The 27,663-nt window shown below is 37.5% G+C and overlaps 1 protein-coding gene across 1 annotated transcript in view; it reads left to right on the forward strand.

The window, feature by feature from the left end:
* The window catches only part of atp8b4 (ATPase phospholipid transporting 8B4), a 32,313-nt gene extending 4,893 nt beyond the window's left edge, over window positions 1–27,420 (forward strand). The window contains exons 3-29 of the mRNA XM_036576105.1: window positions 1,581–1,676; window positions 3,793–3,851; window positions 4,145–4,258; window positions 4,989–5,087; window positions 6,119–6,180; window positions 6,315–6,387; window positions 7,775–7,845; window positions 8,163–8,245; window positions 11,517–11,675; window positions 11,951–12,039; window positions 12,289–12,485; window positions 13,453–13,661; window positions 13,774–13,817; window positions 13,930–14,095; window positions 14,271–14,459; window positions 14,963–15,078; window positions 16,111–16,275; window positions 16,491–16,602; window positions 17,447–17,552; window positions 18,067–18,214; window positions 21,295–21,478; window positions 22,093–22,316; window positions 22,564–22,647; window positions 22,735–22,980; window positions 23,505–23,643; window positions 23,782–23,912; window positions 25,153–27,420. Of these exons, the coding sequence (XP_036431998.1) occupies window positions 1,601–1,676; window positions 3,793–3,851; window positions 4,145–4,258; window positions 4,989–5,087; window positions 6,119–6,180; window positions 6,315–6,387; window positions 7,775–7,845; window positions 8,163–8,245; window positions 11,517–11,675; window positions 11,951–12,039; window positions 12,289–12,485; window positions 13,453–13,661; window positions 13,774–13,817; window positions 13,930–14,095; window positions 14,271–14,459; window positions 14,963–15,078; window positions 16,111–16,275; window positions 16,491–16,602; window positions 17,447–17,552; window positions 18,067–18,214; window positions 21,295–21,478; window positions 22,093–22,316; window positions 22,564–22,647; window positions 22,735–22,980; window positions 23,505–23,643; window positions 23,782–23,912; window positions 25,153–25,497 (3,690 nt within the window). The 5' untranslated portion in view covers window positions 1,581–1,600 and the 3' untranslated portion in view covers window positions 25,498–27,420. The remainder of the gene's footprint in view (window positions 1–1,580; window positions 1,677–3,792; window positions 3,852–4,144; window positions 4,259–4,988; window positions 5,088–6,118; window positions 6,181–6,314; window positions 6,388–7,774; window positions 7,846–8,162; window positions 8,246–11,516; window positions 11,676–11,950; window positions 12,040–12,288; window positions 12,486–13,452; window positions 13,662–13,773; window positions 13,818–13,929; window positions 14,096–14,270; window positions 14,460–14,962; window positions 15,079–16,110; window positions 16,276–16,490; window positions 16,603–17,446; window positions 17,553–18,066; window positions 18,215–21,294; window positions 21,479–22,092; window positions 22,317–22,563; window positions 22,648–22,734; window positions 22,981–23,504; window positions 23,644–23,781; window positions 23,913–25,152) is intronic.
* Window positions 27,421–27,663: the final 243 nt, after the last annotated feature.

Consider the following 27,663-nt stretch of genomic DNA (forward strand, 5'->3'; position numbering starts at 1 on the left):
CACGAGCAGGTGGGGAAAAATAATACTAGCAATATCATGCTATCTCCCCCTCCCACCACTCCCATCTCTCATTAAGCAAACTCAGAGATCCTCCCTAGTACTGTTTCACTTGGAAATACATCACAGTATGGAAGGAAACTGGAAAATGATTTCCAATTTAGGTTGACTTTAAGGTTTCTCATGTGGCTGACAAGGTAGATACAAAAATGATTAGTGTTCTTATGGTGGAGCAAAACCCTGCTGATATGACAAGCTTTTCATAGCTTTACACAGGAGCGCTGTGAGGAAACAGTGACCTCTGATTTTAGCTGTATATTCTGGGACAGAGAATCGTTGACTGTTTTGGCCTTGTGTTGTTAGAGTTGCGAGGTGTTCATGTTCACCTTCTCCAGGGGGAAATGAGGAGGTATGAAAGCATAGTGGCACTGGTTTGAGGTTTCAATAACACTGCGATGCAATTTAACACGGTTCATATTTTAAGATGCTCTTGTACTGGGTTCTTGTTCACATTACATTGCTATTATGTGATACTCTGCAGTAGGACTCTGCAGGATTTGATCCCAGCTTGCTAGTTGGATCAATACAGAAACATTACTTTTCCCAGTATGTGTTTCAAAGTGCTGTGTTGTTTTTACCCACTTAAAATTCACCCAAGGTCTACATGAAGAACTTTTGTCTGCTTCATTTTGTAGGAGCTCAGATGGAATATTATATGTGGTCCATCATGCTTACTCTGTGATTGAGCCTGCTTTTTGCATGTGCTTGGAGGAGAGAATTCATTAATTAAGTAAATATTTGTATACCCTTTACTATGATAAAGGCTTATACAGCTAGACATCCCACCACCCTGCTGTTAACAGCTATTAAATGATTAGCTGTAGTCTTGCAGTGATTACCTTAAGCCCCCTGGGCTATGGAATTCCTCAGCCGTGAATGAGGATAACACGTCTCTGTCTGCTGCATATTCAGGCAAGTGCAGGCAATGTCCACTACATTCCGCAGCGATCACTGAATTGATTTCAATATCAGTGGAATTATCTGCCCAAGAGAACCAGAGACACCACACATCTAAATGTGCATGGGGATTATTTGTATGATTAGGCTTTAGTGACCTCGCTAGTAGGGGGTAAAAATGCATGGATTAATGTTACTTTGTTTTGAAAGTGGTGATTTAACTGCATTGATTTCGGGATATTAGAATTGATTTTAATTTGATTTAAATATATTTACAAAATTATTCAGCACACTCATTTTTGGACATAATAAAATTCCCAGGCTCAAACATGAATATCCAAAAAAAGCTTGAAATCAAAAGCTGTTGTTTTTATTGTTTATACTCCACTACTGTATAAATAGTTTGTGCATTTTAAAAATAATCCTGAATTGTACCAAAATCAAGTCTTAGTGAGATTTGAGATTTCATGATGTATGAAATTATTTCCCATAACTAACTTAAAGTGTATGAGGTGATAGCTATACACCTCTTCCCACTAGGTGATTTACAGTCGACACTGGCCTGTTCTGCTCAGCGTAACTTGTATTGGTTTATTGATGTATGAACCCTGTTTGTTGTGTATAAGAATGACAGTGCAGACAGGCAATGGCGCAGAGATGGCTGTGGATGTTAGTGCCGTGGAGAGGATTCTGGAACCCGCGCTCCAAAGCGCCTGGACAAGGTAGAGCTGCAAGGGATTATGGGAGTGGGAGTGGAGAAGAGAGGATAGAAGTGTATGAAGAGAGGGCTGGGAAAGGATGATAGAGACGTCTCTGAAAGTAATTCTTCATCTGTATATCTGGTTAAGCACTTTTTGAAGGAATACTCAAGCATTTTATCCTAATCGCTGTGAACCGCATATTTAGCGCATTACATAGGGTTATAATACTTTCAGTACAGAGTTGAAAAAATAGAACAAATGAACGTTTGAAACAGTGTATTGAAATTTAAAGCTGTATTGCTATAATCTATATTTAAACTGAACCTGTCTCTGATTTACTTCTGGAGTTTTGAATGTTTGAATGTTCATTTTTGCTGCATGCCATTGAATGTGAATGTTATTTTGAAAGTTATTATTTTGATTCTGTGTTATACCATCCGATATTGAATTCTGAACTAAAACTGAATTATAAGATTTTAAGAAAGAACATGAAATCTGAAACTTTTATGGTTAATAATGTACGCTTGGACATCTAAATTCAGTTTCTTTACACCATTCTTTTTTCTGTTAATTGACATTTTCAGATTCCCTTTCAAAATAGCATCTGGGTGTCTTGCAGGCAAAAGCAGTCAAACAGTCATCTGCATTGCTGGGGTTGACAGGCATGCCACTAGAAGCATGCATGAAATACGTTCATGCTATGCTTTACACTCACCTCTGCACCAGTTCTGTAAAATAAGCGTTTTTACCCGGTGCTGAGGAGATTTGGTGTTCGACTGCTTTTGCCCTCAAGACACTTAGAAGTTATTTTGAAAGCGAATCTAAAAATGCAAATAAATGGAAGAACTGAATGCTTTTTAGAAATTGAATTTCAAATGTTGTATTTGTCCATCATTGACCATAAATTTCAGTTTCAGTTATAGGTCAGTGTCAGTAAATCTATTATGGACTATTAAAAGTTGCAGCTTCATGAACTCGAAAAAGACGAAATTGTTGAACACACTCAATGTGTTTCTTTCAGTATAACTGTTGAAAATATTGTAAGTTTTCTTCTCTTATTCCAGTGAATGAATTTCACCATTAGATTGTACAGTGTGGGATTTAGTGGTTGGCAGGCACCTTCTACTGGACTTCAATTTGATTTTTTTTTTATTCAGCACAATCTGCATAGCATTGAATGAGACCTCTGTAGAATCAAAACATTAACACAAAATACATCATTTAAATCTTGACCTCAGAAAATTGTATTGTACTTGAAAATATATGAATCGTGATCACAGACCATAATTCTGAATAATAATTCTTAACTATAATAACGGAAAACCCTGAAAACACCCCTTTTATAGAAACCAGTGAGCACTTGTTGCAAATTCTAAGTAGAAGGAAACACACTGAAAAGATTGTCGATAGTAATCCACTGAATGCTACAGATAGCAGACAGAGATTTGGTTAAAAAAAATGCTGGCGTATTTCTTTTCACATGGATTCATGTTATAGCCACATGCCATTTGTCAACATGCAAATTAGACTTTCTGTGAGTAGGAATGACAACAGGGTTCTTTTTCGTATTTTTCCCTTCTGCTCTTCGAGGCATTCAGTAGTATCATAAGGTTAAGATGTTTTTCACCAGCACTGTCCGGATTTGTGCTGCTGCCATACAATTGTGCGGAGATCTGCTATGCTACGCTGGTTATGAGTTGATGCTTGTGAGGAAAAAAAGTGAAAAGGTTTTAAAATGTATAATCATTGCTGACTCTGGACTGAGCAGGGTTCATCCCTTTCATATGGTCAGTGTAGAGGAATTTATAGCAACAAAACAGAAACTGACTGTAGCTGCTCTGATAGTATTGAACCTGGTATTGAATTTCTCAGCCCTCACCTTTGGAAACTGCAGTGTAACTGAATTAGGTGAAATATTGATAAAGTGCAGATACATCCACCAGCATACAAACAACCTACACAGGATTAGATGTGAAAGACTGTCAGACTACCTGCCCTAAAGTTTGAGGGACTATTTAAGAATGCATTGGGTACAGTGGATCTTCTGTTTGTTATGAAATTTTTTGGAACTTTGTGAACATGTTCTAGAAATTTTAATTGTGTGCCTTTTTTTGAACAACTGTCTGTTCTATTTAAGAGGAGGAACGCCATGTTAAAGCTAACGACCGTGACTACAACGAAAGGTTCAGTTATGCTGTAAGTAACTGTTTCCTGACAATAAAGGACAATAAAAGCAGTGATTGATTTATATTTTGTGATTTATAGACAGATGTGCTTTAAATGATTATTTTCATGCTTTATGACTGAGGAAAAGTCAGCGATTAGATACTAATGATTCAGATACCTATATTCCTTTGTAATATTCATTTGTAATAATGGAACAGATAAGCATAAGTGGTTGAATCATCATGAATTAATGTCACAGACAATTGTGTGCAATGCTATTGTGTGTTGTGAGTGTATTGTTGTAATGTGATGTTCTTCCTCAGGACAATCACATCAAGACAGCAAAGTATACCTTCTACACCTTTCTACCCGTTAACCTGTTTGAGCAGTTTCAGCGGTTTGCCAACGCTTACTTCTTAGTACTGCTGATTCTACAGGTAAATCTAGGAGTTTTTACAGACTGTGCCATTTTTATTAGAATTAGAGTAGTGAATCTCAGTCTGAGTTCTGGGAGATCCGTTCATTGCACAGTTTTGTGATTTCTCCTTTTTTTTTACCTTTAAAAGGTATACTTTTAAAGTCATAACCTGGTTAACTTAGAATTTTAAGCTCATTTGAGTTCAACAGAATGTAAAACTTAATTATTTTTCTGTTAACTTAATATCAGAAGTTCAATGAACTCACAATTTTAAGTTAAGTTTTAAGTCAGTGGGGTTACTTACTTTTTTAAGTTAAAAAATTTGCAGCATTTTTTAGTGTACAACGAGTAAATGCTATTTATTTAAGCTTAGTATGTTTTATTTGTTATGTAGAACACTGCTTTTACCAAATTAAAATATTTAAAAAGTATAATGGTAAATATCAAGATGCTTAGGCACCTGTTGAGTAGTTAGGTTAGAGTTAGGACTGATATTGGTATTGGTGGTACTGTCAGATACTTGAGGATCAGGTATCAGTATCAGAAAGGAAAAAGTGGTATCAGTGCATTTCTAGTTTGAGCAGTGAAATCACAAAACTATGCTGGACATTAGCCCCTACTGTACATTATTCCCTCACGACTAGAATAAAGAACTAAAAAGAGAAAGTCATATAAAGTTTTTTTCTGTTTCATATGGTAGCTGTTACTTTTATAGTACGGTTGAAATTATGTTGTTTTTGTGTTTGCAGTTAATTCCAGAGATCTCCTCTCTGTCCTGGTTCACTACCATTGTGCCTTTGGTGTTGGTACTGACTATCACTGCTGTAAAAGATGCTACTGATGACTATGTAAGCATCTACTCTGCATGCTAACATACTAAGTAAGATCATATTGTGGATTTCATAGTTTGCATATGAGTTGTCATATCCTTAGGGCTGTATTTACCCAATGTAAAAGACAGATAAAGAAAAAAAGAAAATGACCCACATTAGATTAAGCAGGATTTCCTGAATAATGCTTTAATAAGCTTGTCCTCAAAATATTCCTTGAATGTGCTTAATATTTTTGCTTTCCACTCGAAAATCATAAATTACTCCAGGGGTCCCAATGTTGGGGACCTGGGAACCCCAAACTCTCATCTAGCAAACCTGACCCAGCACATGTGGGACTTGTTAATTATTCTGTATCACATGTGTCAGACTGCAGTCCTCACGGGCCAAAACACTGCAGACTTCAGCACAGTGCCTCATTAAACACACCTGATTCAGCTCATCAGCTAATCAGCAAGGCCTTAATGAATTGAATTCAGAGCGTTAGATGAGGGTAAACACTAAAAACTGCAGCACTTTGGCCCTGAAGATCCCCAGTTTGACATGCCTGCTCTAGATGAGGGAAAAAAACAAGAATGTGCAGACCTTGGGGTTCCTAGGACTAGGATTGAGAATTCCTGCATTTGTGGATCTCTGCTGTTCACATGATAAGCCACGAGCCTAGTGACAGCATTAATTAGACATATTAATTACCTTCTTTACAATCCTGATTACAATATTTGCTGTAATACTTCATCTAGTAAACTTTCACTGTAGTAAATTAAAGGAGTTGGACTGTTGTGCTCAGAAAGCATTAAGAAATGATCATTATCAGTTAATAAATCAATTGAGATGCTCACGGGCCCATTCAGCCCCTCTCCTGCCAAATTCATCAGAATGCTACAAAAATACAATGAACAAACAGCCAGACTGTGATTGCAGTACATTTCTGAATGATCTGGGAGAACTGCTTTACCCTCTACAGCGTTATCACAGACGAGCAGTCAGTTCTCACTGTATTTCAGCTCAGTTTTCTGATCTTATTCTGTCTGGTGCTCTTTGTATTTCAGTTCCGCCATAAAAGTGATCAACAAGTCAACACTCGCCAGTCTCAGGTACTCATCAAGGGAAAGTAAGTAATCGTTCTTTATGGTGTTTGGCTGTGTTCTTTACGTTTCTGCATGCAAGCTGAGCCTGCATAAGATATAAAGAAAAAGCATGATGGAGATGGATAGAAGACATCTATGGCCTCTGTTTTTTCTGCAGGATACAAAACGAGAAATGGATGAATGTTAGAGTTGGTGACATCATAAAACTTGAGAACAACCAGTTTGTTGCTGTAAGTTTCATTTAAATTTTCATTTTTCATTTTTAGTTTTCATTGAGTTTTCATTAGGCTTTCATTTCCAGGCTGAAACTTTCTTTTAAAGTGCTATGAAAACATATATCTGTGATTGCTTTCTAATTCGGTTAATGCTGGTTTTGTGGGCAAACATGCATGTATGAAATCAGGCCCTATGAATAACTTTCCAGAGTCTATGGAGTTTCTCCCCTTTCAAAGTAAACTGGGCGATTCTAATCTTGGCTAAAGCTTGTGTCGAAAGTACAATTTCTGGTTTCCTAAAGAACCTTTTAGAACCTTAAAGAACAGTTTTTGTAAATGAGATGTGTGAGTTTCAAGAATGATTTCCAAGTTTAAAGAATCTCCACATAAAGTAAAGGTTCTTTCTTAAGGGTTCTTCTCACATCCAAGACAAGAACCTTTAACAAACTCTTAATTCTAAAGACTGTAGCTTTTAGCAAAACTTTGTGTCTTACTTTTTCTGAGTCTGAGCGACAAAGTGAGTGAAAGATAATCTAGCAAGCGTAGCCTGGTCAAGGGTGTCAAACGTATGGCCTGATGAATTTAGAACGGCCTTATAACAATGTTGACATCAGTTAGCTAGCTAAGTTAGCTTTTATTAGCTTAGCTGCTGACATTGCTGCAAGCTTAATAAATCAATCAGATTAAACAAGACTGGACAGTTCTCACTGTGTGATTCAAACGTTCTGTTTGAAGAGAAATATTAATACTCCTATATTCATGCAATCCTTTGCATCCTTGGAGGTTTGCTGATAGACCTCCTGTAAAAGATGACAAATCTAAATTTTATAACGTTAACTAGCTTTAGTCTGAGTGTCTAATCTATTTTGTTGGTGAGATTTATTCAATCTGTTTGTTCATTCTAAATTTACCTTTCAGGAGTTGTTAATGTGTTATTGGCCTACTAAACTATTTCTTATCTGCCACAGTGACACTGAACTGATTGTAATGTGGTTGGTACAATGAGTTTAACAGCCCTTAAACTTCCTTATGAGAAGATCACAGTGCCCAATGTGAACACAGGTTATGTTGTAGAGGAACTTCTGTCTGATTCTCAGAAGGATCATAAATGTAAGATCAGCTGCTTTTGAGCAGATTTTTTTTAATCTTTTTATTCAAACTTTACTAGATGTATAATGTAACACTCAAGTTTGGTGTCAACATTTTTAATATTTTACATTATATTCCCTGCTGCTTAAAATATACATGAAATCAAATAGTGGCTGGGCTCACTATTACTGTAACATTTATACGAGCCACCAAGGACTCTCGGATTGCTATGAAGAAGACTCTCAGCAGTGTTCTTAGTGGAGTGTTTGATTGATTTGTTCACTCTCTCCTCTCTCCTCTGTGGTCTGGGCAGGCTGACGTGCTCCTGCTTTCCAGCAGTGAGCCTTATGGGCTGTGCTATATCGAGACAGCAGAGTTAGATGGGTAAGGACATGTCTGTAGGACAGATGTCCACATCCAAAGGCTTATCAATCAGTAGCATGCAGTAGAAAACAGTGTAAAGTTATGAGTTTAAGTTAAGTTACAGGGGTGGGTAGTGTAATAGAAGTGTTGACCAGCTGGCGGTCCATGAATGTTAAGGGGCTAAAGAAATCCCTGTTATATTTATACTTGTTTTTAAAATGGGATAATGAGCAGGAAGAATTTAATGTTCTGACAGCATCTGCTTTATAATTATTATTGTCTCAACAGTCCATTGGCTTAAAAAGCTTCTCTCTGCTTCTTCATTTTGCTTCTAACAGAGAGACAAACTTGAAGGTGCGCCAAGCTTTGACTGTAACCTCAGACCTTGGAGCAGACGTTGCCAAGCTTGCAGAGTTCGATGGTAAAGCTATTTCAACAACACGAGTAGTGCTCTGTCATCACAAACGAGTACTCAACATGAGTTCACATAAAACACGCCACTTTATTGGATTAATTGTTGTGCTTGTCTCCAGTGTTGGCAGTTGTAACCTTGGGTTGGTCTGAAGGAGCTGCAGCAATCAGCTTTTGAGTGTCCTCTTGAGTTTGAAGAAGAATAAATTTCTGCTGTGAACTGTAAATTAGAGGCCTCAAGGTCCTAAACATGAAACAGACATTTTCGATTGCAAAATATGCCATGTGTTTAAAGGTCAGTTCATTAGCATTATCACTTAAAGTAGCAAGGACATGAAAAAGCTGAAAAGCTGTACGTACAGTTCTGTTATGTATTACTAATGCTCATTTGTGTGTATTCACGTGCGATTGTATCTATGTGTGCATGTATGTGTTTATGTTTGATCATACAGTAAATATGAGCATCACAATACACATTAATATGGTTATACAGTTGAGCATAAAAGTTGGGCACCCCTGGCAAAATGACATTTTGTTGATTTTTGACGTGAAGTAAACAACTTCTGCATTTATTTAAAAAAATACAAAAATTTCTGTCAATTTTAATGCAGATTTACTGCATATTCGATGAATAGAAAACAATTAATTAGTAATGGCATGTACAAAAGTTTGTACACCCTTCAACTTGTAAAGTCTCAGACCTTAATTAACTTGATAGGCCTTAACTGATTTTTTGGGAACTGGCATTAGGAATTGTCAGCTCAGTGGCTATAATGAACTGTATAATTTTATGATCTATAATATAATCTGAAATAATAAAATCTGTTTCTATAAGCTATAATAGTAAATCCTCTGACTCTTCCCCCTTGTGCTAACACTCAACAACCATGGGCTCCTCTAAGCAGCTGGCTGAGGATCTGAAAATGAAGCAAACTGATGCCTACAAAGCAGAGGAAGGCTATAAAAAGAAAAGACCAAGACCAAGAAAAGTCTCAGAACTGCTCAGATGCTGTCCACAAAGGCAAAGTCCCAGTATGAAAGTAAAGGACTGCAGGAAGGTTTACACAGGAGTGGTGGTGCACTGTTCTGCTGTACAGCATTGCTTGCACAAACATGATCTGCATTGAAGAATCATCAAAAGGAAACCTTACCTGCAACCTCATCCCAAAAGTCAACATCTGAAGTGTACAAAACAACATCTTGATAAGCCAGAGGCATTTTGGGAAACAAGTGGACTGATAAAGTAAAAACGGAACTCTTTGGTCAAAAATAGGAGAAGGCCTATTATGCTTTGCAGTTGTGTGGCAGCCGGTTGCACAGGAAACATTGCATAGGTATATTTGGTAAGAACTAATTCCACAAAATATCAGCATTTTCTGGAAGCTAATGTAACACAGTCAGTCAGGAAACTGAAGCTGAGAAGAGACTGGATTATACATCAGAACAATGATACAAGACATGCCTAAAAATCTGCCATAAACTACTTTAAGATATGCAAGCTGAAGCTTTTGGAATGGCTCTCACAGTCCCTTGCCTTGAAATCTGTGGGTAACTCTTAAGCTACAAAATGCACTTTCAGGTTGTGATATCTACCTAAAGGGGGTGTTACTGTGTACCTACTTAGCAGAGTGTCCAAACTTCTGCACATGCCGCAATGACCTTTTTTGTTTTTACATTTATGAAATATAAAGTAACATTGCATTAATATTTGCAGAAAATAATATTATTTGAAATAGTTTGTTGTATGTGTTGTGTTTACTTCTTTTCACTTCAAAAATCAAGAATATATGTACATTGGCCAGGGATACCCAAACTTTCGCATGCAACGGTATGTGCACATAAAAAGCTACACTACTTTTCAAAAGCTTGGAATCAGTGTTTTCAATAATGTAAAGCCAAATTAGTTGCAGATACATGTACTAAGTGATTCTAATAGGATGTTAGTACTCTTTAGCTTTACATAATTTTGAATTATTTGTAGGAAGCTGTGAAAAATCAAGAAATGTTAGATGTGCCCAGAATGACAAACAGAGTTGTAGCTAGTTACATAATAATTAAGAAGCCTCCATAACATTAAGAGTAGGGCATAAATTAATATAAGGTAAAATGTAATATGGCTATTATATAGTTAAACAGGTTTAAGTAAAATATGCTATTCATTATGTTTTTGTTTGCCCATAGCTATGTCATTTGTAAATTTTGACAGCAATCAGACAGATCCTTCTACTTTGTGGTCAAAAATTAATTTGCCACATTTGACACAGCCTCTTTTCACTAACCATTTATTTTGATGAATAGATTTTATGTATTTAGATTGGAAAGCTTGTGTGGTCCAAACAACATAGAAGTGTGTTGAATTAATTGTGTTTTGCATTAATATGCCAGACTTTTTTAGTGACTCACGCTAAGTTTGGGCAATATGAATAATTTATTGTTATTGTGATCAATAACGTCACAAGATGCTTTTCTGAGCATATTGTGGATATTGAAAATACTTAAAGAACACTGACTAACTACATGTTTTATCACAAAGAGAGCATATTTGGGCCTGTTTAATTGGATTTCTTACAGCACAGTTTGTAACACATTGAATAAAAATTATTATAAATGTAGGTTACTATTGTTATTACTATAGTGTTTTTTTATATGTGGCACTACAGGTTGTATTTTGGCTGTTAGAACTTAGTAAATCTCAACATAAAAAAAAGGATTATCGTAATGTATATTATGTATTGTAAAAAATGTCTTGAAGTATTGTGATCTAATACTTTTGCCATATCACCCTTTCCTAACTCATGCCACTTTTGGATGAATTGTTCTTGGTAGGTGCTGGAGGCAAAGTTTATGTTTTCATTTGTAGACGAGGAGTGCAGGTTGTTTGTATTAAAATATTAATCTTGTTCAAATAAAATTATTTAGCAATACAAAATGTCTAAGGCTTTGCCCCATTGTCCCCTATAATAAACTTAACATCCAGAATCCTCAAAAGAGCATCTCGAGGCAGATGAGTTGAAAAGAAATAGATAATAAATAATAATAATAAATAGATATTTACAGTATATTATTTATCATTTAATAATTTATTGTTGCTCTCAAAAACTTGAAATAATCCCAGTCTAATAACTGTCTTCAGTATGACAAATGATTCCAAACTTTTAAATGAAAGAGTAGTTGTTACTTGACAGAAACCACACATATGTAAGGATGGGGAAAACACATTTAATAAAAATACTGTTTTAACTTCAAAGCTTTTGTTTCCTACCATGCTGTTGTATCTTCAGGAGAAGTTGTATGTGAGCCTCCCAATAATAAGCTGGACAAATTCATCGGGACTCTGTACTGGAGGGACAATAAGTATCCTCTGGACAATGAGAAAATGCTGCTGAGAGGCTGTATGCTCAGAAACACTGAGTGGTGCTTTGGCATGGTCATCTTTGCTGGTACATTTCCTTTTTGTCATATTTTAAGTAACCGTAAGCAGAATGCCTTTATTGAAGTTGATTGCTTGGCTAACCTTCTACTGAGCTGAGCGAAAATGTTTCACAGCCATGCTGTACTTCAGCCTTATTTATGTTTAATATTTAATGACTATAAATGGATGCTACTGTCTGTGCCTTTATTTGTCCCCAAACCGGCTTAGCCGCACATGCATTGTGCACATTTTAAATTGTATGCTGTTGTTTGTATGTCTCAACCCGGCCTTTGTTATTATAAGGACTCCAAACCAAGCTGATGCAAAACTGTGGGAGGACGAAATTCAAAAGGACCAGCATTGACAGGCTGATGAACACTTTGGTACTGTGGGTGAGTATTTCTTCTCTTTCACTTTTCATGCTAGGTTTTGTCTGCATGTCTGCATATGAATTACTCATACTGTTAGGCATGAGGTCATGTTATGTCTGCGAGAGAAACTAAAAGCTACTGCTGAAAAGAAACAATAAACAAGTATTTACAGGAAGAGCTATTGCTGAGGGAGGGTGCAAGCTGAAACACTTTTATAAGAAAATGTGAGAGCAGTAAAAAAAGTGTAAATGTAGATACTTTGTTTTCTAGATTTTTGGATTTCTCATCTGCATGGGGATCACCCTGGCTATTGGGAACACTATCTGGGAACAAAGAGTGGGCAGAAACTTCTGGGCGTACTTGCTATGGGACGAACTCCTAAGCAGTGCTGTGTTTTCCGGATTCCTCACTTTCTGGTCTTACATCATCATCCTCAACACTGTTGTTCCTATCTCTCTTTATGTGAGGTGAGATTTGCTCATAGTGTACAGCTCAGCAGTTCTGACACTTTTTACATCATTATGTGATCATATTTAAAGACAGCTTGCTTTAGATCATCACAGTTAACTCTTAGAAGTTGCAGTTGGTGTAGCTGCTGATGACAAAAACACAGTAGGTGAACAGGCTGTTGCAACCCATTCTTGGACATTTACAGGGGGGTGCTAAAGGTAAGGCAAAATGTCTGTTTAAAAATAAAATAAAAGCTAATAAATATGAGTGGCAAATAATAAAAATAATACAAATATTTGCAAATACTGTACGTATAGTACATATTCTGTGTAAATCTTTTTTGCCCACTAAAGGAAGCAGATCTCACTTTGATATCACTTCTATCAGAATAGTAGATTTCTCTTATGATTTGAATTTGATAATGTTACTGAAGCTACATTGCAGAAAGACATCACATTAAATAGTTACAAATATGGTTCCTGATTCCTGAGACATTGTTTCACGATAGTGTTGCGATAAGAATTTCGCCCAAACCGTATTTTTGGTGGAGAGTACAAAAAATATAAACGTATAAAAGTATATATATTTTTTGATATTACATAGAAAGAGGGCACTTATAGGATCACTGGTGGTTTTGGATAGTAAATAGTCTGTAAGTTTCTCTACAGTGAACCATTTCACTTCAAACCACTCTGAATAACTTTATTCACATCTTAACCAAGGAATTATGCAGATTTTTTTGTAAATTCCCATTTAACATCAAAACAAACAAGGAAAAAGTTTAAAATGCAGGCTCCAATCTTTGCATACAGACTGTACATCCAATGTATGTGTAATTCATTGCATAATTCACTGTGTAAGTAAATATGTAATTACATAATTAACTGTTGACTCCTATGGATGGAAAGTAACTTTAGCTAAATTAAGCTGAAATGAATTAAATCTATAATTTTAACTGCTAACCTGATCTGTTGTTCTGTGAAGTGTTGAGGTCCTACGTCTAGGCCACAGTTACTTCATAAACTGGGATCGGAAAATGTACTACAGTCGTAAGGACACTCCGGCTGAGGCTCGAACCACCACCCTGAACGAGGAGCTGGGCCAAGTTGAGTTCATTTTCTCAGACAAAACAGGCACACTCACCCAGAACATTATGGTCTTCAGTAAATGCTCCATCAATGGAAATACTTATGGTGAGAATATGCTCCCCATAGATTCATAGATTCACAAGCATAATATAACACCTTTTTTACAATGACGTTGTTGATGCTTTATTGTACTAACTGCTTTTTCATTTGCGTGTAGGCGATGTTTACGATGAGTTTGGACACAAAGTGGATATTACAGAGGTAGTATTCAGATGGCCCATAATGTCTGTGAAAATTGCCTGACACATTTTTAGAACTAGGGAACTGATGAAGGGTTACTGAGTCACACCTCTCTCTTACTCTCACTGCCCAGAAAACACCATGTGTGGATTTCTCCTTCAACCCGCTGATGGACCGGAAGTTCCGTTTCCATGACAGCAGCCTCGTAGAGGCCATTAAGTTGGAGGAGCCTTTGGTGCAGGAATTTTTCAGACTGCTCGCTCTGTGCCACACAGTCATGCCTGAAGAGAGGAGCGAAGGTAGACGTTAAAGGCAACAATGTTGTTTTTCTTTTCATTTAGTGTTAATCGGTTCCTGTTTTGTTCAGAGGTTTTCGTGAAGCATCAAAGCTAGCTTTGGAATCACTGTTAGAGAGTCGGCTTGTTCGATCTCCTGAACTCTTTTTGAAACCTGTCCCCTTGCAATCTGTCTCAGGAGAGCTGGTATATCAGGCTCAGTCTCCAGATGAAGGAGCTTTAGTCACGGCAGCTCGCAACTTTGGATTCGTATTTCGAGCCAGAACACCAGAGACCATTACTCTGTATGAGATGGGCCAGCCTGTCACCTACCAGCTCCTGACCATACTGGATTTTAACAATGTCCGCAAGAGAATGAGCGTTATTGGTGAGCCCTGTTTAATTTATCCAAATACACAGTAGCATTTTCATTAATTAGATGTATTTTAATATTTTTACAAAATTTTAACATGCATTGCTTAACATATTGTTGCTGTCATATCAAAACCTTATACACCAGTAGTGTCCAAACTTATCTGCAAAGGGCCAGTGTGGCTGCAGGTTTTTATTCCAAACAAGCAGAAGCACACCCGATTCCACTTCTTTAATTAATTGGTCAGTCTTCAAATGACTGGTCATGTGAGCTCCTGCTTGGTTGGAATGAAAACCTGCAGCCGTATCGGCACCTTCGTGGATAAGATTGGACACCTCTGTTGTACACCATTTTAAAAATCTGCCATTTACATTGTATTAACATTTCATGACCAACAGACCAATTGAAATGGTCCAAAAATCACATTAAAAGGGACAGTATTGTACTAAGACTGCAGTGCACTAAATTTGAGATTTTAAATACAATTACAATATTGTGGTCATTTGTCTTTTGTGCAGTGAGAAATCCAAAGGGGCAGCTGAAACTTTACTCTAAAGGAGCAGACACAATAATCTTCGACAGGCTAGACCCTTCCAACGAAGAGCTTATGTACACTACCTCAGAACACCTAAACGTGAGTTCAGCCTAATGCCTTCTTTTGTTTCAGCCTGCTGAACACCGTGTAGCTGACTAACTTATTGTTGTCTTATTGATTGTTCTTGAAAATAGTTTGTAAGTGTCTGTTCTTGTCTAAAATCAGCAACTTCCTGTACATTTACACTGGGCTTCCTATAAAACTGCTTATGCTAAAAATAAATTTCAGACCTGGCTAAGCACAGTGGTGTCTGTAATCACTCACTGTGTCACTCAGTGTCTCTTATTTATTCCATACTGTGGTTTCTCACAGAGCAATCAGAAACCATTCACTTTACTGGAGAATATTTTTGATGTTGCGGAAGCAAAAGATGGACATGAACTGTGCTCCAGTGAGCCAATAAAAACAAGAAACAGAACGAGCTAGTTGCTGACACCCTTGTGACCACTTTTTCAGTTTTTATTTATTTTCCCTATTTGAAAATGCTAGCTGTCCTTTGTTTTGTGTGAATATTTCATAATAGTTGAACATGAACCAATTTTGAAAAGCAAAAAAGTTTTGCTTTTTGCTTTAAGATTATGGTTTTTAGAGATGCATGATCATATTGGAATCGTATTGGTATTGGCAGGTAAGTATTGACCCTAACCCTAACGAAATTTATTTTACACCAGAAGTGCAGAATGTTTAGTTGATGCTAGGCTACTGTGATGAAATATCCGCATTGCATTAATTTTACTGCATTTTTAACCCTCTTCAAATTGATGTTTTATTTCACTTTAATGCTAATCCAGGTAGATGTAATCCCGATTTCTATGCTTTATAAATGTATTGCCATCTGCAGATATGTACACGAAAATACAGGATAATGGTATTAGTCCACATATTGGTACATTGCTATTTTTTCCTTTGTCTATACATTTTCTATTTAAATTTATGTCTGCAATGGAAAGAATGTGTTTGTCTTTGAAAAGGCAGCCAGGACACAGCATATAAAATTTAATAGGAGATAATTAATTTGTAAGATTCATTTGGGAAATTTCAATCCTTTTACTCAATGTGTGCTTGCTGTAGGAGTTTGCTGGTGAGGGTCTGAGGACGTTGGCACTGGCCTATAAAGATCTGGACGAGGACATGTTTGATGAGTGGATGAAGAAACTGCTGTTTGCCAGTGCAGCGCTGGAGAACAGAGAGGAGAGACTGGGAGCTCTGTATGAGGAGATAGAGCAGGGCCTGATGGTGAGAGCACATGCGTGGGCAGCAGTGTGTTTGTATGTGTGGGTGTACATTATGTGGATCTGCATAGTGTGTGTGTGTGTGTGTGCATGTTGAACATACATAACTTCAGTGCAGATGACTGTGTAGCAGACTATATATACATTACATGGATGTGTTGGCAGTATGAGTGTGTTGGAACAGTGGAATATGTTTCTTGTCTCTTGTTCTCTCTGAAGCTTCTTGGAGCCACAGCCATAGAAGATAAACTGCAGGAAGGAGTGCCAGAAACTATTAGCTGTTTGACCCTGGCCAATATCAAAATTTGGGTCCTCACTGGAGATAAACTAGGTGAGCAGCAGTAATGGACAGTATGCATAAGGGCCTGACCACCAAATCATTTAGCTGGTAAAATCAGACGGTATTAAGTGCTGATGTGGTTTATATTATTACACTGTAATACAGAATGAACAGTAAATTAACTGTGAATTTCTAATAGGAAGGAAAATAGAAGTTCTCGTTTTTGAGAATTGTAATGGTCTCACACTCCAATTAAAGAATGAACAGAGACCACTAAGCTGGTAGCTGGCTTTTATAACAGCGGTAAAGCCTAATCTTTGTAACTTTAACACAGAATGTTAATCTTGTCTAGATTAAAATAAGAAGAAATTATGTAAAATGCATCTAAACGTAACATTCTGCATAATGTTTAAAATGCTATACAAAAAAACATTTTCTATGAAGAGAACTGATGAAAAAATAACAATTACAGCCAACAAAACTGCTCCTTCTTCGGTGCTGCAGTATGTCTGTTAGAAGACTTTGTAAAGTTTTGATGTTTACATCCGTTTTGAAATGTTGTCGTGGAGAACCGACATTTGATATTTGACAACTGACAGTCATACCAGTCAGCAAAGCACTGCTTAATTAACCCTATTAGAGTCTGCTTTATTTTGATAATCTCAAATTACATATGCCAATTTTTATCGATTATCATAATTTCTAGCTCTTTAAAATCAGTTTCATGATGAGTGGGAAAATGTTCATATCGGTCAGGCCCTAAGGGGCAGAGTAAATTCAGTATTTCTTTGTGTAGATAGAGTAAAGGCATAACTGTAGATCCCATTGTGACTTTGTACTCTTTTACTGCTTAAGGTAGCATAGCTGTTTCCCTTTGTGCCTTCTATGTTTGCAGAGACAGCAATGAACATTGGCTACTCCTGTAACATGCTGAGAGATGACATGAACGAGGTGTTCATTATTTCAGGTCACACCATGCTGGAAGTTCAGCAGGAGCTCAAGTAACAGCTTACACTCAGTTAATCATTAAGAATGTCAGTAACCAGTCTTCACATGCAATGCACAAGGTCTGCTGATTGATTGGTCTTCATATTACTGGATTTAAAACAAATCCTTCAATGCTGTATCAAGTATCAGGTTTAACTTTGTTTCTTGGCTACAGGTGAACACTTATACCTGACTACCACAGCATCACAGCATGATATTGGATATCTTAACTGTGTTGTTTCTCATTACTGTATATGCCACCTTTTAGTTTGGTGTTTTTATGTGTCACCAGCAAATTCAAAGAAACATATTTACCAACAATACATTCTGTTGCCTGTATAACCAAGCATTTCTAATAAAAGATATTCTATTAGAAATGCTTAATAATTAAATGGTTAATATTTGCATTTATAGTGTCTCTGCTACTCAGTTAAAAACTGTTTGAAATGTATATGTAGCTAAAAGTGTGTTCATTCAATCAGCAATTTAGTTTCTTTAATCTGACCTTTGCTGTTATTTCATGCTCAGAAATGCCAAAGAGAGGATCATGGGTCCTAGCAGAGATAGATTCAGCAGTGGCCAGGATGTGGGAAAGACGGATATGTATGCCAGTGACTCTGTGTTTGAGGAAACCATCATTTCAGAATATGCATTGATCATCAATGGACACAGTTTGGTAAGGAGCCCGGTGCTGTTTAGTGTGACTACTGCTGGGTGATATACTGCAGCTAGACCAAGAGAAAGATTTAGAAATGTATGAAAAAACCCCTTCATAAGTTTTGTGATGTGATATACCCCAAAAACTAAAAGACTAGGGATGCAACGATATGGGAATTGTGGGACATTCAGACGTCCAATTTTTTTCATGCACATGTCTGCTGCTGATGTTACTGATGCCGATATATAAACATATAAACATAATACATCTACCTGTTTAAGCATTACAGAGAAACAGAACATACATTTCTGTAGGGCTACAAATGCAGTAAACTTTATAAAATGTAGTTATTTTGCACAGTAACCCAGCATCGCTTAAACTTCTGCTATTCTGCAGTTCAATAAATACATCAAGTTGGTTTGAAATATCTGTCAAATCTAAGTATTTGTCCTGATGCTGATATTCTTTTTAAAGCAAATATGTGCTGATACTGACATGATTCTGATATCATTGTGCATCCCCAGAAAAGATCATCATTTGAAATTCAAAGATAAAGATGTTAAAATTTAAGAGAAAAAGTACTCTTCAGGCTCACAGAAATTAAAAAGGTGACACAATTAAGAAAAATTATCTCAAAAGGTCAACACATTCACACAAACACACATAACCTCACACACAATGGCTTCACTAAGTTAAAAAGACCTAAGTAGGACCAAAAATCGGCAGATTAGACTCTAAGAGCTGAGAGAGGAAGAGAGACAGAGATGAGTGAGGTGGAGATGTGAGTGCAACCTCAGGAGTTTTCTCCCCTAATTTAGACTTTTATGCAAATTAAATGTAAATTAGATAATCTGTACCTTTTCTGTGCTTACAGTTTGTCTAATGATTTGACAGCAAAGCTAAAAAATGAAGACATGGATTGGTTCACAAACATTGGTTGAATTTAGTCAATAAAGATAGTATCCGTCATGTGCATCCTAATGACATCCCCGGCAGTCATCCAATTCCACCACCATAGGTCACGTCGCCATATCTGGTATGACGGTTTGGAGATAAACAAGACCTTATCTCAATCACAGTAAACCTTCTAAAGGAATCACTCTCCAAGCACCATAATGTCCATGGAGAGAAGAATTACCACACAAACGCAGGCCAGAAACACAAACAACAAACAAATGTATTCCTAGGTGTGAAAAATACAACCCCATTTCCAAAAAAGTTGGGATGCTGTGCAAAATGTACATAAAAACAAAATGCAATGATGTGCAAATCATTTAAACCCTATATTTCATTGACAATAGTAGAAAGACAACATATCAAATGTTGAAGAATTTTTATTGTTTTTTGAAAAATATATACCCATTTTTGAATTTGATGCCAGCAACCAAAAAAGTTGGGATGGGGGCAGCAAATGGCTGGTACAGTTGTGTAATGCTATAAAAAACACCTGGTGGTTGATTGGTGACAGGTCTGTAACATGATTGGGTATAAAAAGAGCATCTCAGAGAGGCTGAGTGTTTAAGAAGTAAAGATGAGGAGGGGTTCACCACTCTGTGAAAGACTGCACGATCAAATAGTACAACAATTCAAGAATAACATTTCTTAACATAAAATAGCAAAGAACTTTTGCTTTTCATCATCTATGGTACATAATAACATTAAAGGATTCAGAGAATCTGGAGAAATCTCTGTATGCAAGGGACAAGGCCAAAAAACAGTATTTGCTGGCCATGATCTTTGGGCTCTCAGACGGCGCTGCTTTAAAAACAGACATGAATCTGTAGTGTAAATCACTGTATGGGCTCAGAAAAACTTCTGAAAAACACTGTTTATGAAAACAGTTTGGCGCTGCATCCACAAATGCTAATTAAAGCTCTTAACCGCAAAGAGGAAAGCATATATAAACAGGATCCAGAAACGCTGCCACCTTCTCTGGGCCTTAGATCATTTGAAATGGACTGAGGGGAAGTGGAGAAGTGTTCTGTGGTGTGACAAATCAAAATTTGTGTACTTTTTTGGAAATCATGCACACTGTGCCCACCAGGCTAAAGACCACTCAGTTTGTTACCAGTGCACAGTTCAAAAGCAGTATTCATGATGGTATATGGGTGCATTAGTACACATGGCATGGATGACTGGCACATCTGTGAAGGCACCATTAATGCTGAACAATATATACATGTTTTGGCAACATATGCTGCCATCCAGACAATGTCTTTTTCAGGGAAGGCCTTGATAATTTCAGCAAGACAATGTCAAACCACGTTCTGCATGTATTACAACAGCATTGCTCTGTATTAAAAGAGTCTGGGCGCTAAACTGACCTGCCTGCAGTCCAGACCTGTCACCACTGAAAACATTTGGCACATTATAAAATGAAAAATACGATGAAGGAGACCCTGAACTGTTGAGCAGCTAAAATCCTATATCAAGCAAGAACAGAAAACATTTCTCTTTCAAAACCACAGCAGTAGGTCTCCTCAGTTCCCAAACGCTTACAGAGTGTTGTTAAAAGAAGAGGTGATGAAACACAGTGGTAAACATGCCCCTGTCCCAACTTTTGTGGAATGTGTTGTTGGCATCAAATTCAAAATGGGCATGTATTTTTCAAAAAACAATAAACTTTCTCAGTTTTAACATTTGATTTGTTGTCTTTGTACTATTTTCAATTAAATATAGGGTTTAAATGATTTGCACATCATTGAATTTTGTTTGTATTTACATTTTGCACAGCGTCCCAACTTTTTTGGAAATGGGGTTGTATATTCTTAAGAAACATATTCTGTATTAAATTATATACATTTGATTAGGGGAAAAAGAAGCACGCTGATACAGTTTGTGTACAGCTAACTAAAGGCTAGTCCAGGATGGCTGATGGATTACGTGTCTTGTCCTATACCTTTTTGTTTGAAAACACAGCCTTTCTATGACCTTATATCAAATCTTTACATGAGTAAAACCTATACTTAAAGTGGCCAACGTTTAATCTCTTTGTGGTCTATGTTGCTACGTATTTAAGCATTATACTCGCTTTGTGGTGAGCTAGCTATTTACTGATAACATGCCATTTAGGAGCCCATCTGATCTCCCACCTGCAGGCCCATGCACTAGAGGCTGACATTGAGCAGATTCTGCTGGACGTGGCATGCCTGTGTAAGACTGTGATCTGCTGTAGGGTCACTCCTCTGCAGAAGGCTCAGGTGGTAGAGCTGGTCAAGAGACACAAAAGAGCTGTGACCCTGGCCATCGGGGATGGAGCCAATGACGTCAGTATGATCAAGAGTAAGATTTTACTGATTATGCACACAACTTTGACATTAAAAATGAATACTGTATGAATATAACCACATTTCCGAATGGTTATTAGTTACGTTTTTAAAATTTGATGTTGCTATGTATTCATGTTTTTTGGCAATAGCTGATGTCATGATAATATGAAATAAGTGGGAATTTGAAGTCCATGACAAACTGTCCAAACACAGCTGCTATTAATAATTCTTATACTGACATCACAATTTGAGAGAGTGAAAGGGCTGTGATTTCAATTATATCCTACGTTGTTCAGTGTTCTCTTAAGTTTTAATGAGGCAAATTTAACCTAGTAAGTGCTTGTGAACTGGTAGTCTGGCACACTGTTCAGTGTTCAATCCTGAGCCCAAAAAAAAGGTTGTGCTTGCCCTCTTGGCAAAAAAGGCATGGAGCTTAATTCATAAAGAATAATCATATTATAACTGCAACTGCAATATTGAACAGAAAAATCTTAATTTTTTCTAAGCCTATGTTGGACAAGACAGTGTTCAGAAGTATCAGTGTATTCAGGAGTCAGATTTTCATTAGAAATGCTGCAGGTAGTGCTTGCCTATATCTAATGTGGCTTTGGTGTGTGATGAATCCAGCGGCCCACATTGGTGTGGGCATCAGTGGGCAAGAGGGCATGCAAGCTGTGTTGGCCTCAGACTACTCCTTTGCACAGTTCCGCTACCTCCAGCGCCTCTTACTGGTCCATGGCCGTTGGTCATATCACCGCATGTGCAACTTCCTCTGCTACTTCTTCTACAAGAACTTTGCCTTTACGCTGGTGCACTTCTGGTTCGGCTTTCTGTGTGGTTTCTCTGCTCAGGTAAACTCCTAATACCATGAACAACAATCTTTACAACAGAATCACAATTCGCAAACAATCAGGCAACGATCAAAACCTTGTAACTCCCAGTTTTTGTTCATTTTTTCATCATGAATAGACCAATAGAAATTGTCCAAAATTATTTTTAACAAAAGCTCTGTTCGATAACATACATTATAGTTAAACATAATACATTTCTTATTTTGCTTATTGTCCCTAATAATTTTTACTCTGTTTCTTATCAAAGACCGTGTATGACCAGTGGTTCATCACACTGTTCAACATAGTCTACACCTCGCTGCCTGTTCTTGCTATGGGTGTGTTTGACCAGGTGAGAAAACAAAGCTCCTGAATGTGAAAGCCATCAGGAAAAATAAATAATTCTGTGTCCTCAAACCGTCTCCATTGTTTCCAACAGGACGTGAATGAGCAGTACAGTCTGCGCTACCCAAACCTGTACAGACCTGGGCAGCTTAACCTTTTGTTTAACAAGCGCAAGTTCTTCACCTGCACGCTGCAGGGAGTCTGCACCTCGTTTGTCCTCTTCTTTATCCCATATGGGGCCTTCCTCTGTGCTGTGAGAGATGACGGATCCCACATCTCAGATCAGCAGTCCTTCGCTGTTACTATAGCAACCTCACTGGTCATCGTAGTTAGTGTCCAGGTAACTGTTTATTTTTGATGACCCTTTTTCATTTATAGAAGTAATCTATGGAGAAGCATTATATTGCTGCTGTCAGAACACAACCTCGTATCTCCAAAATAATAACTTAACAGGAGAAGAAAAATACATACCTTACTTTTAATGTAAGTCAATGGAACCAGACTTTTTTTCAGAGTCATTCTGGGCCATTTCTATTGTGCATTCATCATGAAATTTACACACAATGTACACGGCAGCAGGCGTTTTCAAACTATGTCCAAAACTGAAAAACGTGGAAAAGTGGAGACAAGAGGTTTTGTTCCGACAGCAGGGATATGTATATTATTCTGTCTTTTAGATGTATTATGATTTATGAACAGTGTCTAAAAGATAAGCCACATGGTTGTACTGGAAAAAGTCTTTTAAAGTTTCGGAAGCCCACACAGACAGTGGATTTGAGAAGGTTTCTGCAGAAGACAAGCCATATGGTTTGATCTTTGGTTGTTGGGTGTCTGCCAATATTGTAAAAAATATTTTTATTTCAGATCGGGCTCGACACAAACTACTGGACTGCAGTGAACCACTTTTTTATATGGGGTAGCCTGGCTGTATACTTTGCTATACTGTTTGCAATGAACAGTGATGGAATCTTCAGAATATTTCCAAGCCAGTTCCCCTTTGTTGGTAAGTGCAGCACCAGTCAAGGCTGACTGACTAATCTAGGTATATCCTGTTTATTATTTCCATGTTTATACCACTAGCTCGCTGATTACTGGAGACCTCCCAAGGCATCTGTCATGTGTATTTTGTGTTGCGTTCCAGGCACAGCACGAAACACTCTGAATCAGAAGAGTGTGTGGCTCGTCATTCTACTCACCACAGTGGTGTGTATAATGCCGGTGGTGGCCATGCGCTTCCTCAAGACAGACCTCCATCCTTCACAGACTGACAAAGCAAGTATATTAGAATAAAAATCACTGTGTAGAATATTTAAGGAGGTGGATATCCTGATATCCTGATATCCTGCGATTTTTTTTTACCACTTCATGCTGAACATCTGTCAGGCTGCTTTCACTTACATTAGTGTTCTGTATTCTAGATGAGTACAATAGGTAATAGAGGCGTAAACATGCAGTGATGCATGATGATGCATCAATCTGAAGGTGGTTTTTCATCTGCATAGATTTTGAGTATTTGATTATGATAATATTCAATATGTGTACGCTTGAAAATTTGAGAATGAATATATGCTCAAAATCAAAATGAAATTCTCAGGCTATACAAAAAGAATTACAAAAAAAGCTTGGTGTAGTGTTGTTATTGTCTACAGTACTGTGCAGAAGTCAGACACCACCCTTCATTTATTTTATTGCCAGTTTAAATGACCATTAAGTACAAGTTACTTATTTTTCTAGGAGATATTTTTGATGAGATTAAATGTAAAATAATTCACTTGCATAAGGAGAAAGTCAAAGGAAAATAATTGGAAAAAGGAAGAGTTTCCAAAACTATATCATCAAAAGATACAGAGAAATTGCAATTCATAACAACAATAGACCACCGAAATAGTCACCATCAGATAAACAGCACTTTCATCTTTGTAAGAGAGAAGAAAATCAAGCTCCACTAAAAATCCACAGGTTTTTCTGTCCATCCTTCCACTGTGAGAAGACAACTCAACACTGTGAGTCTTAACGGATGTGTAGCTGTCAAGAGGCCATTACTGAGAAAAGAAAATAGACAAAAAGAAAATTTTACAAATCAAATAAAGAAGCTGTATGTGTTCTCAGAACAATGGACTGACCACTCCAGAGCCCAAACTTTAACATCACTAAATGTGTTTGGGATTACTTGCATCATGAGAAGCAGAAAATCCAACCAACTTCTAAGACTGAACTTTGGAGGTGTAGAAAAATATCACTGCAGATTTCGTTGAAAAGATGCTGAAAAATACACAACTTGTATTAATGACTGTTTGACTGGAAATTAAATAAATGAAGGGTGGTCTCTGACCTTTGTCAGTCCACCAGTGACATCTGCATATTCAGGATCCAGTATGTAAATAATCAAATCAAATTTAATCACAGTGAAATTTGAGTTTCATTGAATCGTTTCTTAAATAATCATTATTGCATTGAATTATTGTGAGGCCAGGGATTTACACCGTTAATAGCTACTCTGTTCTCCTTCCAGGTGCGTTTGCTCCAGCAAGCCACCAGGAGGCAAGGTCCCCAGGAGCAGAACCTCAGGCGGGTGCGCAGGACCAGCTCTCGCCGCTCCGCCTATGCTTTTGCCCACCAGCAGGGATATGGAGAGCTCATCACCTCCGGCAAAAACATGAAGGTCCACAACTCCTCCACCTCAGCCTTTCCTGGCTCGTCTCCAGGGAGAACCCACAGCAGCGGTAGCTGGATAGAGAACATGCTGAAAAAGAGAGGGGCAGTGGAAGCTGAGGAGACCACTGATTCTGGAGTTACAGAGCACACTAGAGCAGATGAGGGGAGTGAGCACAGCCTGGAGACGCTGTACACCCACTGATTGACTGACATACAGTGCAGCATATTATAGGGCATGCAGCAAGATTCCAGCTGAAAAGGGATTTCTCCTTAGTCATCTCCAGAAATATGCTGGGATTAGCACCAGTTACTCTATGTGTCTGTAATGCCACTGTTTGGCAAAAATATGGTATTAGAGGACCACAGAACTCCCAAACAAGACACAGATGCACTCTGTGCATGCTTGCCTCATACCTCACAGCTGTACGGCTATATGGAGAGCAGTTCAAAGTGACCAGACAGCAGAAGACGGCACATGGAGTGGCACTAAGGAGACCAGCACCGCACAGGAGAGACTCCAAAGAGCCAGCATAATGAAGCACAGATAAGACTCCTTACCTTCCTGTTCTAATTTCCTCTTTCATGCAAATACACTCTATTCTCCAGGTGCACTTTTCATTTAATTGTGGCTCATTGACTCAGAATGCATTCTGTTTCTAGTCAGTTAGTTTCGATTTAATTTTATCTCCCCAGTGGACTGAGACAGACATGAAAATGCAGAAACGTTGCTCCACAAAGCTTCATTTTTAGAGAATGTCTAAAAACTCTTCATATGCTTCCAAAATACTGCAGAGCCAGCCAGTAGGCTATATATAACTTAATTGTGTGCACAATTCCAATGCAACTGTTTGAGCTACTGGTGAAATTGAGTACACTGCTATCCTCTCAGGAGTCATACTACTTGTAGTTCATTTCAGCATTATAATTTCAGCATTATAATTTAGGTCACTGTATGTTTTACCCAATGCTTATCATCTCACGAATGGAACAGGAAGAAACCATTGAAAAGCATTGTTTTTATGTATCACAGGTTTGAAGGAGCTGATACAATAATACCTCTTCTTAAACTATTGTAAACCTTAATCAACAATTTACTACAATACTTGATTTGGATTATTTTCTAAATGTATTAAATCATTTCAGACGTACACTAAAGGTTTGTACTTTTAGCCAACTTTAAAGAGCATAAGACTGCATCAATGTTAGTAAACAGAATTTAGCCAACTGCACTATCATATAACACGATCGATGATTTGTAGTAAGAATGTGTTATGTAAATTTTAGAATAGACCCATCTAGATCGCTTGTAAAGTACCTTGAGCATCGTGACAGAACAGCATCAGTTGATAGCATCTGCCAATCATCATGGCTTCATCTTACTACCATTTCTACACACTAAATATGTCTACATTTACGGAAGCAGTTCGTAATTATACCTCTAGTGTGCATATATCATATTGTAGTCAGCACCTGGTTTGCATGCAGACCCCTGAATGGAGAAAATAGTGAGAGTACAGACATGCAGTTAAAGATAAAGGTAACAGTCCAGAGGCTACACAGCTGTGCCTTTCATCCACCCTCTAGTGATAGGTCAAGCATTTACTGTATATAAACAGATCATAACTATGGCTGTCTGCAGAAGGGTCTATAAAGTTGGGCATTTCCTTCACTGTCCTTTCGTAAAAGGGAAATTTTGTGCCTTTTTATTTTCCTTTCAGTAAAGGAAGTATATGTTTGAGTTTAGTACAGTATTTCATCTCTGTGCCACCAAGGTCTTGTTTGTCATTTTCTCCGTGTTACCAACACCACAAAACTCTATGGTGTAGACAACAATTTTCCAGTCAAACATTTTAACTCTTTGTTCATATTACGTTACACAGAGATATGAAGTTTTACATTTTCTATTTAAAAATATTGATCTTAAAGGGAGTTGTGCAACATGATTTGTTTTTATGAATGTACAGTTTATGCCTCATCTTGAGAATGTATGAGAAACTTAACTGCTGTGCTATTTTGTCAAGGAAGACCATGCAAATTGTTTATTGTTTTTATTTATATGCATGGATTTTATACAATTCATTGTACTTTTTATAATATGATGCATTAAATGGCCATTATGAGTTTACCTGATCTGTTTGTTCATTTCTAGGAACTGTGTGCTTCTTTTATAGTTTAACAGCATCAGCGTCAGCACAGGGTGCTTCATTAATGGGCTCCGAACGCAGGGCTTTGTTTGCATTCATAGTTGATACACTGACGCTATCACAGAGGAGAGCGATATTTTGAGAGAATTGCCTTGCTGCAATACCATGGCAACCAACCAACAGCTTAGCACAGTGATGTTCTTCAACTCAGCAGATGACTTGCT

This window comes from Colossoma macropomum, unplaced genomic scaffold (assembly GCF_904425465.1).
Source record: "Colossoma macropomum unplaced genomic scaffold, Colossoma_macropomum, whole genome shotgun sequence".
NCBI classification, from domain to species: Eukaryota; Metazoa; Chordata; class Actinopteri; order Characiformes; family Serrasalmidae; genus Colossoma; species Colossoma macropomum.